This window comes from Salmo salar, chromosome ssa22 (assembly GCF_905237065.1).
Source record: "Salmo salar chromosome ssa22, Ssal_v3.1, whole genome shotgun sequence".
Taxonomy (NCBI): domain Eukaryota; kingdom Metazoa; phylum Chordata; class Actinopteri; order Salmoniformes; family Salmonidae; genus Salmo; species Salmo salar.
In genome coordinates this window covers 63,578,314-63,597,438 of record NC_059463.1, presented here as the reverse complement: position 1 = coordinate 63,597,438, position 19,125 = coordinate 63,578,314, and the positions used below count along the sequence as shown (strand labels likewise).

The following is a 19,125-nucleotide window of genomic DNA, read 5'->3' as shown; positions in this document are numbered from 1 at the left end:
TATACTGTCTAGGTAGTTCACTGTAAAGGGTCAGTCCTATTCTGTCTAGGTAGTTCACTGTAAAGGGTCAGTCCTATACTGTCTAGGTAGTTCACTGTAAAAGGTCAGTCCTATTCTGTCTAGGTAGTTCACTGTAAAGGGTCAGTCCTATTCTGTCTAGGTAGTTCACTGTAAAGGGTCAGTCCTATACTGTCTAGGTAGTTCACTGTAAAGGGTCAGTCCTATTCTGTCTAGGTAGTTCACTGTAAAAGGTCAGTCCTATTCTGTCTAGGTAGTTCACTGTAAAAGGTCAGTCCTATTCTGTCTAGGTAGTTCACTGTAAAAGGTCAGTCCTATACTGTCTAGGTAGTTCACTGTAAAGGGTCAGAACAGAGTATGGTGTTGTCAATACCACATGGTGTGGTGTTGTCAATACCACATGGTGTGGTTTTGTCAATACCACATGGTGTGGTTTTGTCAATAACAAATGTTGTTTTACATTTTAGTCATTTAGCAGACGCTCTTATCCAGAGTGACTTACAGTAGTGAATGCATACATTTCATACATTTCTGGGATGGTGTGGTGTTGTCAATACCACATGGTGTGGTGTTGTCAATAACACATGGTGTGGTGTTGTCAATAACAAATGGTGTGGTGTGGTGTTGTCAATACCACATGGTGTGGTGTTGTCAATAACAAATGGGATGGTGTGGTGTTGTCAATACCACATGGTGTGGTGTTGTCAATAACACATGGTGTGGTGTTGTCAATAACAAATGGTGTGGTGTTTTCAATAACACATGGTGTGGTGTTGTCAATACCACATGGTGTGGTGTTGCCAATAACACATGGTGTGGTGTTGTCAATAACAAATGGGATGGTGTGGTGTTGTCAATACCACATGGTGTGGTGTTGTCAATAACACATGGTGTGGTGTTGTTAATAACACATGGTGTGGTGTTGTCAATAACACATGGTGTGGTGTTGTCAATAACACATGGTGTGGTGTTGTCAATAACACATGGTGTGGTGTTGTTAATAACACATGGTGTGGTGTTTTCAATAACACATGGTGTGGTGTTTTCAATAACACATGGTGTGGTGTTGTCCATAACACATGGTGTGGTGTTGTCAATACCACATGGTGTGGTGTTGTCAATAACACATGGTGTGGTGTTGTCAATAACAAATGGGATGGTGTGGTGTTGTCAATAACAAATGGTGTGGTGTTTTCAATAACACATGGTGTGGTGTTTTCAATAACACATGGTGTGGTGTTGTCCATAACACATGGTGTGGTGTTGTCAATACCACATGGTGTGGTGTTGTCAATAACACATGGTGTGGTGTTGTCAATAACAAATGGGATGGTGTGGTGTTGTCAATAACAAATGGTGTGGTGTTGTTAATAACACATGGTGTGGTGTTGTCAATAACACATGGTATGGTGTTTTCAATAACACATGGTATGGTGTGGTGTTGTTAATAACAAATGGTGTGGTGTTGTCAATAACACATGGTGTGGTGTTGTCAATAACACATGGTGTGGTGTTGTCAATAACAAATGTTGTTTTACATTTTAGTCATTTAGCAGACGCTCTTATCCAGAGTGACTTACAGTAGTGAATGCATACATTTCATACATTTCTGGGATGGTGTGGTGTTGTCAATACCACATGGTGTGGTGTTGTCAATAACACATGGTGTGGTGTTGTCAATAACAAATGGTGTGGTGTGGTGTTGTCAATAACAAATGGGATGGTGTGGTGTTGTCAATACCACATGGTGTGGTGTTGTCAATAACACATGGTGTGGTGTTGTCAATAACAAATGGTGTGGTGTTTTCAATAACACATGGTGTGGTGTTGTCAATACCACATGGTGTGGTGTTGCCAATAACACATGGTGTGGTGTTGTCAATAACAAATGGGATGGTGTGGTGTTGTCAATACCACATGGTGTGGTGTTGTCAATAACACATGGTGTGGTGTTGTTAATAACACATGGTGTGGTGTTGTCAATAACACATGGTGTGGTGTTGTCAATAACACATGGTGTGGTGTTGTCAATAACACATGGTGTGGTGTTGTTAATAACACATGGTGTGGTGTTTTCAATAACACATGGTGTGGTGTTTTCAATAACACATGGTGTGGTGTTGTCCATAACACATGGTGTGGTGTTGTCAATACCACATGGTGTGGTGTTGTCAATAACACATGGTGTGGTGTTGTCAATAACAAATGGGATGGTGTGGTGTTGTCAATAACAAATGGTGTGGTGTTTTCAATAACACATGGTGTGGTGTTTTCAATAACACATGGTGTGGTGTTGTCCATAACACATGGTGTGGTGTTGTCAATACCACATGGTGTGGTGTTGTCAATAACACATGGTGTGGTGTTGTCAATAACAAATGGGATGGTGTGGTGTTGTCAATAACAAATGGTGTGGTGTTGTTAATAACACATGGTGTGGTGTTGTCAATAACACATGGTATGGTGTTTTCAATAACACATGGTATGGTGTGGTGTTGTTAATAACAAATGGTGTGGTGTTGTCAATAACACATGGTGTGGTGTTGTCAATAACACATGGTGTGGTGTTGTCAATAACAAATGTTGTTTTACATTTTAGTCATTTAGCAGACGCTCTTATCCAGAGTGACTTACAGTAGTGAATGCATACATTTCATACATTTCTGGGATGGTGTGGTGTTGTCAATACCACATGGTGTGGTGTTGTCAATAACACATGGTGTGGTGTTGTCAATAACAAATGGTGTGGTGTGGTGTTGTCAATAACACATGGTGTGGTGTTTTCAATAACACATGGTGTGGTGTTGTTAATAACACATGGTGTGGTCTTGTCAATAACACATGGTGTGGTGTTGTCAATAACACATGGTGTGGTGTTGTCAATAACACATGGTGTGGTGTTGCCAATAACACATGGTGTGGTGTTGTCAATAACACATGGTGTGGTGTTGCCAATAACACATGGTGTGGTGTTGTCAATAACAAATGGGATGGTGTGGTGTTGTCAATAACACATGGTGTGGTGTTGTCAATACCACATGGTGTGGTGTTGTCAATAACACATGGTGTGGTGTTTTCAATAACAAATGGGATGGTGTGGTGTTTTCAATAACACATGGTGTGGTGTTTTCAATAACACATGGTGTGGTGTTTTCAATAACACATGGTGTGGTGTTGTTAATAACACATGGTGTGGTCTTGTCAATAACACATGGTGTGGTGTTGTCAATAACACATGGTGTGGTGTTGTCAATAACACATGGTGTGGTGTTGCCAATAACACATGGTGTGGTGTTGTCAATAACACATGGTGTGGTGTTGCCAATAACACATGGTGTGGTGTTGTCAATAACACATGGTGTGGTGTTGCCAATAACACATGGTGTGGTGTTGTCAATAACAAATGGGATGGTGTGGTGTTGTCAATAACAAATGGTGTGGTGTTTTCAATAACACATGGTGTGGTGTTTTCAATAACAAATGGGATGGTGTGGTGTTGTCAATAACAAATGGTGTGGTGTTTTCAATAACACATGGTGTGGTGTTTTCAATAACACATGGTGTGGTGTTGTCCGTAACACATGGTGTGGTGTTGTCAATAACACATGGTGTGGTGTTGTCAATAACAAATGGGATGGTGTGGTGTTGTCAATAACAAATGGTGTGGTGTTTTCAATAACACATGGTATGGTGTTTTCAATAACACATGTTGTGGTGTTGTTAATAACAAATGGTGTGGTGTTGTCAATAACACATGGTGTGGTTTTGTCAATAACAAATGTTGTTTTACATTTTAGTCATTTAGCAGACGCTCTTATCCAGAGTGACTTACAGTAGTGAATGCATACATTTCATACATTTCTTTTCCCCGTACTGGTCCCCCGTGGGAATCGAACCCACAACCCTGGCGTTGCAAACACCATGCTCTGCCAACTGAGCCATACGGGACTTGTGGTGTTGTCCATGACACATGGTATGGTATGGTGTTGCCAATTACATATGGTGTGGTGTTGCCAATAACACATGGTGTGGTGTTTTCAATAACAAATGGTGTGGTGTTGTCAATAACACATGGTGTGGTGTTGTCAATAACACATGGTGTGGTGTTGTCAATAACACATGGTGTGGTGTTGTCAATAACACATGGGATGGTGTGGTGTTGTCAATAACACATGGTGTGGTGTTGCCAATAACACATGGTGTGGTGTTGTCAATAACACATGGTGTGGTGTTGTCAATAACACATGGTGGGGTGTTGTCAATAACACATGGTGTGGTGTTGTCAATAACACATGGTGTGGTGTTGTCAATAACACATGGTGTGGTGTGGTGTTGCCAATAACACATGGTGTGGTGTTTTCAATAACACATGGTGTGGTGTTTTCAATAACACATGGTGTGGTGTGGTGTTTTCAATACCACATGGTGTGGTGTTGTTTAAATGTTTGTTGGAGATTGTTTTTCCATGTCAGCTACTATACACTGTGGTTTCCTTTACATAGTGTAGAGCTCATTTAAAAAAGCACTCCCACTTCTGAGTTGTCTGGTTGCAGGTGATTGGGAATAATGTGAATACTTGAAATTAAAATGAACCCTGCAAACTGCTCTTGCGAGTATCACTTATTTTATTCAAGCTTACTTGTCGGCCTCCAGGCCTTCGTCAGAGCTTTTGTGAAAGTTTGCTCAAGAGTATAAAATACAGACATTCATCTACCCATATTCTGTAAATTACTTAAACAAATTAAAAGCTTCAGGATGTATCTGTGATGAACAACTAAGCATTAACAATATCAATTCTATACAAGATCCAACCGAAGGTCCTTCAGCTTTATCCCAATCCCTCTGAAAATTACACTAAATACAAGCATCTTATAAATCAGCTACGTAGAAACCATGTTGATGGATCTCTTGGTAGACTGTGATGTATCTGGAGGCAGTCTTAACGTGGGGCAGGACATGTTGCTGTGTGAAGTCATCCCTAGTGACCGACTCTCTGCCCTCTGCTCTCCTCAGCTGGTTCAGGAAGGACAGGGCAAAGCCATAGCAACACGAGCCAAACTCCCTCTCCTCTTCAAATCTGGAGCAAATACAGTGAGCTTCAGTGACACGTGTTGTTGTTTTGGCTCTGTACTCCACTTTGGATTTGAAATTATACAATGACTGAGGTTAAAGGGCAGACTGTCAGCTTTAATTTGAGGTTATTTTTCATCTGTATCGGGTGAACCGTTTCAAAATTACAGCCCTTTTTGTACATACAGTAGTGCCCCCATTTTAGGGGCCCAAATGTATTGGGACAAATTCACTTATGTGTATTAAAAACATGTAGTATTTGGTTCTATATTATGATTATGAATAATCCTGAATTAATTGTGAATTATAATGAGTGAGAAAGTTAGACGCACATATTATACCCCCCCAAAATGCTAACCACCTCTGTTACTGTAATGGTGAGAGCTTAGTATGTCTTGGGGTATGATATAAAATGCTAACCACCTCTGTTACTGTAATGGTGAGAGGTTAGTATGTCTTGGGGGTATGATATTTGTGCGTCTAACTTTCTCACTTATCATTATCCACGATTCATTCAGGGTTGATTATCTGTAATCATGGTAGCATTCACATGAAGAAGTGTAGAAGTGTTTAGAAACATATTCAATTCACAATGAAAGTGACTCCAAAATGACACAATACATTATTTAGCATTCATTTCTATTGGGCACAAAATAATCTGAAACACAACCAAAACAAACAGCAAATGCATCCAACAAATGTGTAGAGTCACAGGCTTCATGTAGTCACTGTGTGCTATGAAGGGGACCAAATACTTCACTTTTTACTACTTTAATACACATAAGTGTCCCAATACTTTTTGTTCCCTAAAATGGGGACGACTATGTACAAAAAGCTGTAATTTCCGACCGGTTCAGGGAGGGGATTTCTAAACAGTTCACCCGATATGGATGAAAATACCCTCAAATTATTTGTATCGGTTAAAATCCAAAGTGCTGGAGTACAGAGCCAAAACAAACAAAAACATTGTCACAGTACAAATACTTTTGGAGATTAGTCTGTCTTAACAAAAACTTCAACATGAATATTTTGATTATTGTAAACTACTTAGAACCCCTTTATATTAAAGGTATTCTTTATGTGGGGTATATAAAGTGGAACCACCATCTTATATCTATTAGGTTTTCAGAATGAACTATTTCCATTTGTAATATTCACCTGTGTCGTGACCAGGTGGAGAGGAGGGAGAACTGTTCCAGCTCACTGTCCCACAGCGTCCCAGCTAGGCTGTCCCTGCCAGTCCCGGGGGCCACCAGCGGCACACAGAGGCACTGCTCCCAGCCCTGTTCCTCTCTCTGGACCCCCGAGGAGGTGTAGCTGTACACCACACCTTGAACACAGACATCAGCTCTAGTTACCTAGTCCAGTCTAACACCCAAACTGGCTGTTTTGATATTCAAACTGCAAGTAAACTATTCTGAAGGCACCTTGTGAGTTAGTAACTCCAACATGCAGCTCCGAGTCCTGCCATTCACTGTGACAAACACCATGACAGGTCCGGTCAGGAAGACACATGAAAGTTGAAAATACACATTTAAAATGATTTACCTTTTAACATTCAATGTTGCAAAAATAAATAAACATTTGTTGACAATATGAGAATACAGTAAAAATATCAGTAAAGTGTTGGTTTTACCTAAGAAAAGCAGGTCCCAGTGAGGATCCAATGAGGAAGGCACAGCGGACCTTGTGTCCATTACTAAATGGACATGGAACTATGACAGGTGCCTGGAGGAGACTGAATCTCATCTGCTCCTGACAGATTGGGCATTTTCGCCCTGTGTTTTCTGTTTGGAGCCTATTTTTGTCAAAACTATAGATTTTTCTTCCACAATGGTTAAACTTCAAGACAGTGCAGTCCATTGGAAGGTTGAACCGGGAAGTGCAGAGCTAGGTGACACACACCGGTGTTTTTAGGGGTTACAAACGTTGCTAAAAAAAAAAGGAAACAATTACAACGCGTTAAAAAGTCATTATTTTATTCATAAAGAATAACTGTTTATTTATTCTTAAAGATAATCGTTTTTCAACATACCTGTCGTATTCTCGATAGACTCATACCTGGCTACCTACCTGTCTTGAACCTTCCCCTCGGAACCTTTCGTTCATTGCATCTGGGGGTTTATAGGCGGGAGTTTCTGCTTGCACTCAAACGTGACAACGGGAACATAAATACCGTCGCTCCAATGTTATTGAGCATAAAAAATGAACACGAAGCAAGTCACCTGCAGGTACAACTTGTCCCGTGTTTACTGTTTGTTGAGTGTGTGTCTTGCTTCGAGCTGTTTCAGTTCTTGTATTTGGCAGATGTTAGCTTCTTAGCTAGCTAAAGTTAGCTGGGATGCCGCTAACGATACTGGTACGATATATTTGTGAAAACATGCTGCAGTGTGTTGTGCAAAGTGAACATTTCCATTTAACACGCGATTGGTGTTTTTGCTCGCTAGTTAGCACTAGAAAGTGCAGCTACCAGTAGCTAGCTGTGTTAGCTGCTAGTTAGCTAGGCTAGCGTGTATGAATGACACCTACCAGTAAGAAGCTGTTGATGTCAGACCGTTTCTGTTGCTAACCAGTAGCCTCCAATCACTCCAGTATATGAACCTAATCAGACTCTATCCCCGAACACCAGGCCTCAAAACGTAGCTAGCAGTAGATATCATAGCTAACCTCTGCTAATTCTACCGGTTTCTTGTGTTGCTCTGCAGGTATTTTCTCCATGGTGTCTGCCGAGAGGGGAATAGGTGCATGTTTTCTCATGACCTGACCACCAGTAAACCTTCAACCATCTGTAAGTTCTACCAGAGAGGTGTGTGCGCCTACGGAGACCGCTGCAGGTACGATCCAACATACTGACCACACCGATGGGCTGGAATGTAGGCTACAAATCACATTTTAATTGTCGAATGGTTTATAAAATAGGCCAACTGTGACATTATTACTTACAGGCCCTTCCCAACAACGCAAAAAAAGAAAATAGAAAAGTAATAATACATAATAAATTCACAATGATAGCGTGGCTATATATACACGGGGTACAGGGTAATTGAGGTAGATATGTACATATAATTAGGAATAAAATGACTAGGCAACAGCTAGATATAACAGTAGCAGCAGCGTAAGTGATCAAAGTTCATTGGTCGCGTACACAGATTATCATATGTGAAAGCAGGTGCAGCGAAATGCTCATGATGCTTACAGTGCAGTAAGTAACTAACAGTACAATACCAATATACAACATAATCCCCAATCTACAGTCACTGTATGCGTTTTATGTACATAGCCCAACCATCGTGTTCAATATCTGTTATTATGATGGTGTGTGACTCTGTGTTGTAGGTATGACCACATCAAGCCGGCTGGTGGTGGTGGTGGAGGGGGGAGAGGTGTGCCCATGGACCTCCCTAACAGAAACCCCATCACTGCTGGGGCCTTCATCCCCCCTGGTGTTGCTGTCCCGGGACATCCAGGCAACTCTGCACCCCCACCCAGGCACAATGGAGGGAAGAAACCCCTGGTGCTGAGAGATAGAGGTACAGTACTGAACACTGTATGCTGGAAACACTCGGGTTTGTTATTTTAAACTAAAACATAACCAATCTTTGTTAAACAAATACCAAACTTGTTTTTGCATTGATTCCGCGACGCGGTTAGCTTTTAACATCTAGAACCGCTATTGTCCCGGAATCCCGCTTAACTGACAAGTTAAAGTCTGCTTGAAAGAGCCTCTATACTCCAAACGTTAGCCATCAAGCTAACGAAGTTAGTCCCAGATGAGTTTTGCAATGGAGTCCTCTTTATCTGGAGAACTAAATGAATGGTTCCAGTGCTGTAGGAGCTGAAGCTATCACCCACTGTTTCAGGATAAACCAGACCACTGTGTTCCAGTGCTGTAGGAGCTGTATCTACTACGATCTGTTTCAGGACAAACCAGACCACTGTGTTCCAGTGCTGTAGGAGCTGAAGCTATCACCCACTGTTTCAGGACAAACCAGACCACTGTGTTCCAGTGCTGTAGGAGCTGTATCTACTACGATCTGTTTCAGGATAAACTGGATCACTCAGAGTTCCAATGCCGAGGATTTATAGTATTGAGGTGGCTTCGTTAATCATGCAGGTCGCCAGCCTACGTAAGAAACTGGGGGAAACGCAGAGTGAAATGTTTACCTTTTCTATGCCGGTGGCTGGACGGCGTTGACGCTTGTTGGATGCATCTCCGCTGGGGTTGCAAAATTCCAGGAACTTTCAATAAATTACATGGTTTTCCAGAAATCAGGAAGGAATAAGCAGGAAATCCAGACTACTCAAACCAGGATTTTTATGAAAAACAGGGAATTTATTGAAAGTGCCAGTCATTTTGCAACCCTAATCTCCGCCTTGTCGCTGGTTGTTATCTGACTGGCCAGTGTTGCCCGGAGCTCCCCCACCTGATAGCGGTCAAAGGAGCACAGCCAGAGGAACATGGCAATCAACAATGGTCACATGTCACGAAGCCGTGGAAGCCGAACACAGCGGCCTCTCGCAAAGCAGTCTACACTCCTAACAAGAGGCCTGGAGCGGATAGTTAAACTGTCCTGGAGCCTGACCTTCCACGCTGGGGTTACCTGTGTCTGGAGCCTGATCTTCCCTGCACCTTCCACGCTGGGGTTACCTGTGCCTACTCCTTCCCCTAAGATTTCGAAGTTGACGTCGGCAACCTTCTGTCCCTGCTCTGGATTGAGCGGGCTTCTCCATCTGTCGGAGGCCTGCACCATCCTTTGAAACGTGGGAGTGGGCGGATATCCTCGCCAGCCGTGATTTTGTGCAGCTCCATGTTAAGAAATGACTATTCCTGTTAAGTTCTATCTCGGAGCTCGAGTAAATGACATTACTAAGCTGGTCCTGAATGCACTACACCAGGACATCGATTCTATCCTAGTCCATGTGGGTTTTAATGACATTATGAAGGGCAGCTTTGAACAGTTGAAACTGGATTTTTGATTGACTCTCTGCTACACACTAATAAAAGACCCATCATATCTGGCCCTGTGCCCTTCTCTGAATCATGGCATTAAACGCTTCAGCAAGATTATTTCTCTTCACAACTGGCTACGTGATTATTGCAGCTCAATGGGTGTTACTTTTGTTGACAATTTCGATACCTTTTAGAAACAAAATGGGTTTTATAAGGAGGATGGGGTTCACCCAAATAATGTAGGATCCTGGATCCCTTCACAGCACTATAAGGCTGCGTTGAGACAATGATTTATCAATGACCCAGCTCAGTTCATCCCTACCATTGTGTCGCCGAGTCATCATAATGCTTTAGCAAATGTACATTATACCAGGGGCGTTGGTAGACACAATGTAAGTAGCCTAATTTATATCCCTCTGAAACTCACTTAGACAATACCTTTGATGATACAGTGGTAGCAATACAAGGTTATAACATTTACAGAAAAGACAAATGCCAGTGGTGGAGATGTTGCTGTTTATATTCCTGTAAAGATTAGAGAGGATCTCATGTTAAATACTGTTGAAGTAATATGGCTACAGGTTCATCTGCCTCACCTAAAGCCCATTCTGGTGGGAAGCTGCTATAGACCAAGTGCTAACAGTCAGTAATGTGTGAAATGTATGTGCTAATTTTTGGGGTGATTTTAAATACTGACTGGCTTTCATCAAGCTGCCCACTCAAGAAGAAGCTTCGATCTGTAACCAGTGCCTGCAACCTGGTTCAGGTTCAGTCAACCTACCAGGGTAGTTACAAACGGCACAGGAATTAAATCCTCAACATGTATTGATCACATCTTTACTAACGCTGCAGAAATGTGCTTGAAAGCATTATCCAGATCCATAGGATGTAGTGATCACAATATAGTAGCCATATCTAGGAAAACCTAAGGCTGGGCCTAATATAGTGTTTAAGAGGTCATACAATATGTTTTTTTTGTAGTGATTCCTATGTTGTTGGTCTGTGGTGTGTATTGAGAAGCAAACAGACTTTGCACTTATGAAATTGCTTATTCCAGTTACTAGTAAGCATGCACCCATTTAAGAAAATGACTGTTAAAAACTGTTAAATCCCCGTGGATTGATGAGGAATTGAAACATTGTATGGTTGAGTAGGATCAAAATCAAATCAAATGTATTTATATAGCCCTTCGTACATCAGCTGATATCTCAAAGTGCTGTACAGAAACCCAGCCTAAAACCCCAAACAGCAAGCAAAGCATGTGAAAGAAGCACGGTGGCTAGGAAAAACTCCCTAGAAAGGCCAAAAACCTAGGAAGAAAGCTAGAGAGGAACCAGGCTATGAGGGGTGGATATTATAACAGAACATGGTCAAGATGTTAAAATGTTCATAAATGACCAGCATGGTCAAATAATAATAATCATAGTAGTTGTCGAGGGTGCAACAAGCACGTCCGGTGAACAGGTCAGGGTTCCATAGCTGCAGGCAGAACAGTTGAAACTGGAGCAGCAGCACGGCCAGGTGGACTGGGGACAGCAAGGAGTCATCATACCAGGTAGTCCTGAGGCATGGTCCTAGGGCTCAGGTCCTCCGAGAGAAATAGAGAGAGCATATTTAAATTCACACAGGACACCGGATAAGACAAGAGAAATACTCCAGATGTAACAGACTGACCCTAGCCCCCCGACACACAAACTACTGCAGCATAAATACTGGAGGCTGAGACAGGAGGGATCAGAAGACACTGTGGCCCCATCCGATGATACCCCCGGACAGGGCCAGGATGAGGCAAAAGGAATGGCAAATAAGTCTGGCTGCACAACCGATTGGCAAATGTACTGCCAATGGAGAAATCATCTGAATTAAAAGAAAGTACACTATAAAACAAAGGGGGTGGCAGGTAGCCTAGTGGTTAGAGCGTTGGGCCAGTAACCGAAAGGTTGCCAGATCGAATCCCTGAGCTGACAGGGTAAAAATCTGTTGTTCTGCCCCTGAACAAGGCAGTTAACCCCACTGTTCCTAGGCTGTCATTGTAAATAAGAATTTGTTCTTTATTGACTTGCCTAGTTAAATGAATGATAGTAAAAAGCTTAAATGAAATTTCATGGAAAAAAGGCCAACTTGGCTCAATCATTAATTGAATCAGATGGCTCATCACAAAACTGACTGATATTGCCAATTACTTGAAAAAAATCTTTAATTGGCAAACTTCGCCATGACATGCCCGCAACAAACTCTGACACTACACATCCAAGTATATCGGACCAAATTATGGAAGACAAGAATTTGAATTCCGTGAAGTCAGTGTGGAAGAGGTGAAAAATTGTATATCAACAATGACAAGCCACTGGGATCTGACAACTTGGATGGAAAATTACTGCGGATACTATTGCCACTCCTATTTGCCATATCTTCAATTTAAGCCTACTAGAGAGCATGTGCCCTCAGGCCTGGAGGGAAGCTAAAGTCATTCCGCTACCTAAGAATAGTAAAGCCCCCTTTTACTGGCTCAAATAGCTGACCAATCAGCCTGTTACCAACCCTTAGTAAACTTTTGGAAAACATTTTTTTGACCAGATACAATGCTATTTTACAGTAAATAAATTGACAAGACTTTCAGCACGCTTATAGGAAAGGACATTCAAGCACAGCACTTACACAAATGACTGATGATTAGCTGAGAGAAATTTATGATAAAAAGATTGGGGGGGGCTGTTTTTTTTTTTAGACATCAGTGTGGCGTTTGACATTATTGATCATAGTCTGCTGCTGGAAAAACATACAGTACCAGTCAAAAGTTTGGACACCTACTCATTCAAGGGTTTTTCTTGATTTTGTACTATTTTCTACATTGTAGAATAATAGTGAAGACATCAACTATGAAATAACACAAGGAAACATGTCTTAACCAAAAAAGTGGTTAATAAATTAACCCCTGGTCGGGCTCCGTCCCGCGACATCCAGCGAAAATCCTATCCCCATTAGCATAACAAAATTTAATATATATATATTTTTTTCAAATATAGGACTGTTATATCGTTTTATAGATACACCTCTCCTGAATCGAACCACGTTGTCCGATTTCAAAAAGGCTTTACAGCAAAAGCAAAACATTAGATTGTTAGGAGTATATCGTAAAAGTAGCCACATAGCCATTTTCCGACCAACCACATGCATCACAAATAACCAAAAAACAGCTAAATGCAGCACTAACCTTTGACAATCTTCATCAGATGACACTCCTAGGACATCATGTTACACAATACATGCATTCTTTTGTTCGATAAAGTTCATATTTATATATAAAAACAGCATTTTCCATCGGCGCGTAACGTTGACTAACTATTTTCCCTCAAATGCGTCCGGTGAAACAGCGCTACAATTTACTAAATTACTATTCGAAAACATTTTTAAAATGTAATATTGTCATTCTAAGATTTATAGATTAGCATCTCTTGAAAGCACCTGCAATGCCAGATTTAAAAATAACTTTACTGGGTAATCACACTTTGCGATAAAAGGGGATGTGATACTCAGAAAAATAGGCTACCGTTACAGGTCAGCGCCATCTTGGAACAATCGCATATCAAATCTACTCTTGTATACTATTGTCAATAATCCCTTACCTTTGATTATCTTCATCAGAAAGCACTTCCAGGAATCCCAGGTCCACAACAAATGTATTTTCGTTCGAAAAAGTTAATCCTTTACGTCCCAATAGCTTGTTCTTGTTAGCGCGTTCTGAAGGCTGCACCAAAAGTTCCGTCGGCCGCGGGACTCCTCTTTCAATAAAATGCATTTTTTATTTATTTAGGTTCGTTCAAACATGTCAAACGTTGTATAACATAAATCTTTAGGGCCTTTTTCAACCAGAGCTCCAATAAGATTCAAGGGGGACGATTGCATTGTCTTTCTAAACGTTTCGAAAGGGGAGGGTAGCCAGGGGCGCCGGCGTCATAATGGTGATGGCCCTCTCCGTGTGACCACGTTCCACAGCGTCTCATTCAGTCAGTTTTCACAGTAGGAGACTCAAACCACTTTGTAAAGACTGGGGACATCTAGTGGAAGCAATAGGAAGTGCTCAATGAACCATTGCTCACGGTGTGATTTATAGGCAAAGTGATGAAGTTGAGTCCGCAATTCAGAATTCCACTTCCTGTTTCCATCTGTCTCGGGGTTTTGACTGCCATATGAGTTCTGTTATACTCACAGACACCATTCAAACAGTTTTAGAAACTTTAGGGTGTTTTCTATCCACAAGTATTAATTATATGCATATCCTAGCTTCTGCGTTTGAGTAGGGGGCCGTTTAAAATGGGCACAATTTTATTTCAAAAATCGCTGTAGCGCCCCCTATCCTAGGCAACCGTCAAGAGGTTAAACAAATCAAAATATTTTAGATTAGCCACCCTTTGCCTAGATGAGTTTTGCATTCTCTCAACCAGCTTCAAGAGGAATGCTTTTCCAACAGTCTTGAAGGAGTTCGCACATATAATGATCACTTCTTGGCTGCTTTTCCTTCGCTCTGTGGTCCAACTCATCCCAAACCATCTCAATTGAGTTGAGGTCAGGTGATTGTGGAGGCCAGGTCATCTGATGCAGCACTCCATCACTCTCCTTCTTGGTCAAATAGCCCTTACACAGCCTGGAGGTGTGTTGGGTCATTGTCCTGTTGAAAAACAAATGATAGTGGGACTAAGCGCAAACCAGATGGGATGGCGTATCGCTGCAGAATGCTGTGGTAGCCCTGCTGGTTAAGTGTGCCTTGAATTCTAAATAAATCAGTGTCACCAGCAAAGCACCATCACACCACCACCTCCATGCTTCACGGTGGGAACCACACATGCGGAGATCATCTGTTCACCTACTCTGCTTCTCACAAAGACTCGGTGGTTGGAACCAAAAATCTAAAATTTGGACTCATCGGACAGATTTCCACCGGTCTAATGTCCATTGCTCGTGTTTGTTGGCCCAAGCAAGTCTCTTCTTATTGGTGTCCTTTAGTAGTGGTTTCTTTGCAGTAATTTGACCATAAAGTCCTGATTCACACAGTCTCTTCTGAACAGTTATGGTTAGGGATGTTAAGATGTGTCTGTGTTATAGAATTTTGTTATCAATGTTCATAAACTTCAATTAATCTACTCAGTCTGCAACCCAGAGTTTGTAAAGTTCTGGTTTAAATGAAACAGACAGAATTCCCAGCTTTAATAGTCAAATCAATGTTTATTCACGAGAGCACTCTGAAGTTCATAATACAAAGACATCCATTTTATAGTTCACTCCTTACTTACGCACATACATCCACACAAACAGTAGGTGGGATGTATCCCTCCCCAGAGTTCTCACCACTGTTTATCACTACCCAGCGCTGTCCGTTCCATTCCCCCGAGATTAGAGGAACCTTGAAAATGACTCCCTGTCCTATCATAAGTTTCTCAGAGTTCTAGCCAGGTCGGGTCAAACACAGTTGAATTGTTCTCGGTATTTTCTTAGACACACACACATTTCTATCCCTCACAGGTCTCTTCTGAACCTTGTTGGACTTACGTTTAGTACTTTAATTATTCATTATACATGCTACATAAACTACTAATTAGTTACGTTTCAGGGTGGAATTCTTTAATCATTACCTTTAAACATATAATTCCCTTATCAGTCTGTTACTTGAACTCTGAATAATCTATTTGGGCTGCAATCTTAACTCAAATTAATTTATCTTCTGCAGCAGAGGTAACTCTGGGTCTTCCTTTCCTGTGGTGGTCCTAATGAGAGCCAGTTTTATCATAGCAGTGTATGCGACTGCACTTGAAGAAACTTTCAAAGTTCTTGAAATTTTCCAGATTGACAGACCTTCATGTTTTTAAGTAATGATGGACTGTCGTTTCTCTTTGCTTATTTGAGCTGTTCTTGCCATAATGTGGACTTGGTCTTTTACCAAATAGGGCTATCTTCTGTATACCACCCCTACCTTGTCACAACACAACCGATTGGCTCAAACGCATTAAGAAGGAAAGAAATTCCACAAATTAACAAGGCACACCTGTCAATTGAAATGCTTTCCAGGTGACTACCTCATGATGCTGGTTGAGATGACAGCTTTGCACACTCCTGGCATTAAGGCAAAGGGTGGCTACTTTACTACATGATTCCATATGTGTTATTTCATAGTTTAGATGTCTTCTATTATTCTACAATGTATAAAATAGTAAAAATAAAGAAAAACCCTTGAATTAGTAGGTGTCCAAACTTTTGATTGGAACTGTATGTGTAATGGCTTTATTGTGGATAGAGTTACCTGTCTAACAGAACAGAGGGTGTTCTTTAATGGAAGCCTCTTCAACATAATCCACGTAGAATCAGGAATTCCCCAGGGCAGCTGTCTAGGCCCCTTACTTTTTAAAATCTTTACTAATGACATGTCACTGGCTTTGATTTAAGGCCTATGTGTCTATGTGTGCGGATGACTCAACGCTATACACATCAGCTACTACAGCGACTGAAATTACTGCAACACTTAAAGAGCAGCAGTTTCAGAGTGGATAGCAAGGAATAAGTTGGTCCTAAATTTTCAAGCCAAAAGTATTGTATTTGGGACAAATCATTCACTAAATCCTAAACCTCAACTAAATGTTGTTATAAATAATGTGGAAATTGAGCAAGTTGAGGTGACTAAACTGCTTGGAGTAACTCTGGATTGTACTGTCATTTTCAAAACATATTGATACGTCGAGCTGTACCTTAACAGCACTATCATCAAGGCAGGTCCAACAGGCTCTAGTTTTGTCCCACCTTGACTACAGTTCAGTCGTGTGGTCAGGTGCCACAAAGAGGATCTTAAGAAAATTGCAATTGGCTCAGAACAGGGCAGCACGGCTGGCCCTTGAATGTACACAGAAAGCAAACATTAATAATATGCATGTCAATCTCTCCTTGCTCAAAATGGAAGAGAGATTGACGTCATCACTACTTGTATTTATGAAAGGTTTTGAAATATTGAAAGCACCGAGCTGTCTGTTTTAAATGACTAGCACACAGCTCAGACACCCATACATACCCCACAAGACATGCCACCAGAGGTCTCTTCACAGTCCCCAAGTCCAGAACAGACTATGGGAGGTGCACAGTACTACATAGAGCCATGACTACATGGAACTCTATTCCACATCAGGTAACTGATGCAAGCAGTAGAATCAGATAAAAATACACCTTATGGAACAGCAAGGACTGTGATGCAACACAAACAGACACATACACACATGGGTTTTGTCTTTTTAGATATGAGGTAGTGGAGTAGGGGCCTGAGGGCACGCACTTAGTGCTGTGAAATATGTTATACAGTTTTAAAAACATTACAATACATTCATAACTGCTTTACTCTTCCTGGGGTCTGGCCAAATTAACTGATGCCTTGGCAGCAGCTAATGGGTTAGGGTTAATAAATAAAACCCCTGGTGCTGAGAGATAAAGCTACAGTAGTAGAAACCCCTGGTGCTGAGAGATAAAGCTACAGGATGTAGAAACCCCTGGTGCTGAGAGAGATAAAGCTACAGTAGTAGAAACCCCTGGTGCTGAGAGAGATAAAGCTACAGTAGTAGAAACCCCTGGTGCTGAGAGATAAAGCTACAGTAGTAGAAACCCCTGGTGCTGAGAGAGATAAAGCTACAGTAGTAGAAACCCCTGGTGCTGAGAGCGATAAAGCTACAGTAGTAGAAACCCCTGGTGCTGAGAGATAAAGCTACAGTAGTAGAAACCCCTGGTGCTGAGAGAGATAAAGCTACAGTAGTAGAAACCCCTGGTGCTGAGAGAGATAAAGCTACAGTAGTAGAAACCCCTGGTGCTGAGAGAGATAAAGCTACAGGATGTAGAAACCCCTGGTGCTGAGAGAGATAAAGCTACAGGATGTAGAAACCCCTGGTGCTGAGAGATAAAGCTACAGGATGTAGAAACCCCTGGTGCTGAGAGATAAAGCTACAGTAGTAGAAACCCCTGGTGCTGAGAGAGATAAAGCTACAGGATGTAGAAACCCCTGGTGCTGAGAGAGATAAAGCTACAGTAGTAGAAACCCCTGGTGCTGAGAGAGATAAAGCTACAGGATGTAGAAACCCCTGGTGCTGAGAGAGATAAAGCTACAGGACGTAGTTTAGTTTGCCACTAGGAGGTCAATGTAATGCAGCCAGCAGTATAATCCAGAGGTCTGTTCCCTTCAACTGTATCCTGTTCTCTTTCCTGTGTGTGTGTGTGTGTGTGTGTTTCAGCCCAGGGCTGTGACAGCAGAATGATGCCTTATGGTGGAGATGGTCCAGAGGTAACCGAGGCGGAGTGTTGGGCGGAATACCATGAAAACAGCGCCCACGCCAAACCTCATTCCTACCTGGACGCCATCAGGACCAGTCTGGAGTGTTCTGCCACGGCCAGCCCCTACCCTGTCCCACTCCCTGTCTCCTGCCCCCAGCAACAACTCTGTCCCTACGCTGCTGCAGGACAGTGTCACTACGGAAACACCTGCCCCTATCTCCATGGTGACCTGTGTGACATTTGCAGGCTGCAGGTGCTCCACCCACACGACCCTGAGCAGAGGAGAGCTCACGAGAAGGTAGGACCCATACTTTAACCCTGACCCCCACATGACCCCGAGCAGAGCTCAGGAGGAGGTAGGACCCATACTTTAACCCTGACCCCCACATGACCCCGATCAGAGGAGGGCTCAGAAGGTAGGACCCATACTTTAACCCTGACCCCCACATGACCCCGAGCAGAGCTCAGGAGGAGGTAGGACCCATACTTTAACCCTGACTCCCACATGACCCCGAGCAGAGCTCAGGAGGAGGTAGGACCCATACTTTAACCCTGACTGCACTGGTAGGAGTGAAGCTGTGTCATACAAACAACAAGAATAGGTAGTTTTGGATATCAAGTGCTCAATGTGTATGATGGTGATTTATAAATGAAATGGCACGGATATGGATCAAGTCTGGATTCATTCCATGTGATGGCTGTCCCTCAGATGTGCATGTTGGTGTTTGAGGTGGACATGGAGAAGGCGTTTGCAGCGCAGCACAGCGAGGACAAGGTGTGTTCTATCTGTA

At 42.1% G+C, this 19,125-nt stretch overlaps 2 protein-coding genes across 4 annotated transcripts in view; one reads left to right on the top strand and one right to left on the bottom strand.

Moving 5' to 3' along the window:
• Positions 1-4,625: 4,625 nt before the first annotated feature.
• Positions 4,626-7,414, bottom strand: mkrn2os.1 (MKRN2 opposite strand, tandem duplicate 1). 2 transcript variants are annotated; one of them, XM_014168478.2, is made up of 5 exons: positions 7,124-7,414; positions 6,725-7,020; positions 6,516-6,562; positions 6,247-6,418; positions 4,626-5,095 (listed from the first exon to the last, which is right to left on the bottom strand). In XM_014168478.2, the coding sequence occupies exons 2-5, from the start codon at positions 6,949-6,951 to the stop codon at positions 4,888-4,890; spliced, it is 654 nt and encodes a 217-aa protein (XP_014023953.1). In that variant the 5' UTR covers positions 6,952-7,020; positions 7,124-7,414; the 3' UTR covers positions 4,626-4,887. The 2 variants fall into 2 exon arrangements, with proteins under 2 accessions (XP_014023953.1, XP_014023954.1); XM_014168479.2 differs by having other exon boundaries at positions 7,162-7,279.
• The window catches only part of mkrn2 (makorin, ring finger protein, 2), a 26,392-nt gene continuing 14,333 nt past the window's right edge, over positions 7,067-19,125 (top strand). Inside the window, exons 1-5 of one of the 2 annotated variants that reach the window (XM_045705017.1) lie at positions 7,067-7,319; positions 7,794-7,922; positions 8,425-8,618; positions 18,295-18,632; positions 19,044-19,125. The exon at positions 19,044-19,125 is cut by the window's right edge and continues 124 nt beyond it. In XM_045705017.1, coding sequence (XP_045560973.1) covers positions 7,294-7,319; positions 7,794-7,922; positions 8,425-8,618; positions 18,295-18,632; positions 19,044-19,125 — 769 coding nt within the window. In that variant the 5' untranslated portion in view covers positions 7,067-7,293. 2 annotated transcript variants of the gene reach the window in all.

What these genes read in the sequence shown, in the direction of transcription:
- mkrn2os.1 (XM_014168478.2), bottom strand. Translation starts at nt 6,951, where the DNA reads ATGGACTGCACTGTCTTGAAGTTTAACCATTGTGGAAGAAAAATCTAT. An exon ending in CTGGGACCTGCTTTTCTTAG is followed by an intron (nt 6,563 to 6,724) that starts GTAAAACCAACA and finishes TGTTTGTCACAG; the next exon opens with TGAATGGCAGGACTCGGAGC. An exon ending in TCCACCTGGTCACGACACAG is followed by an intron (nt 5,096 to 6,246) that starts GTGAATATTACA and finishes TATTTGCTCCAG; the next exon opens with ATTTGAAGAGGAGAGGGAGT.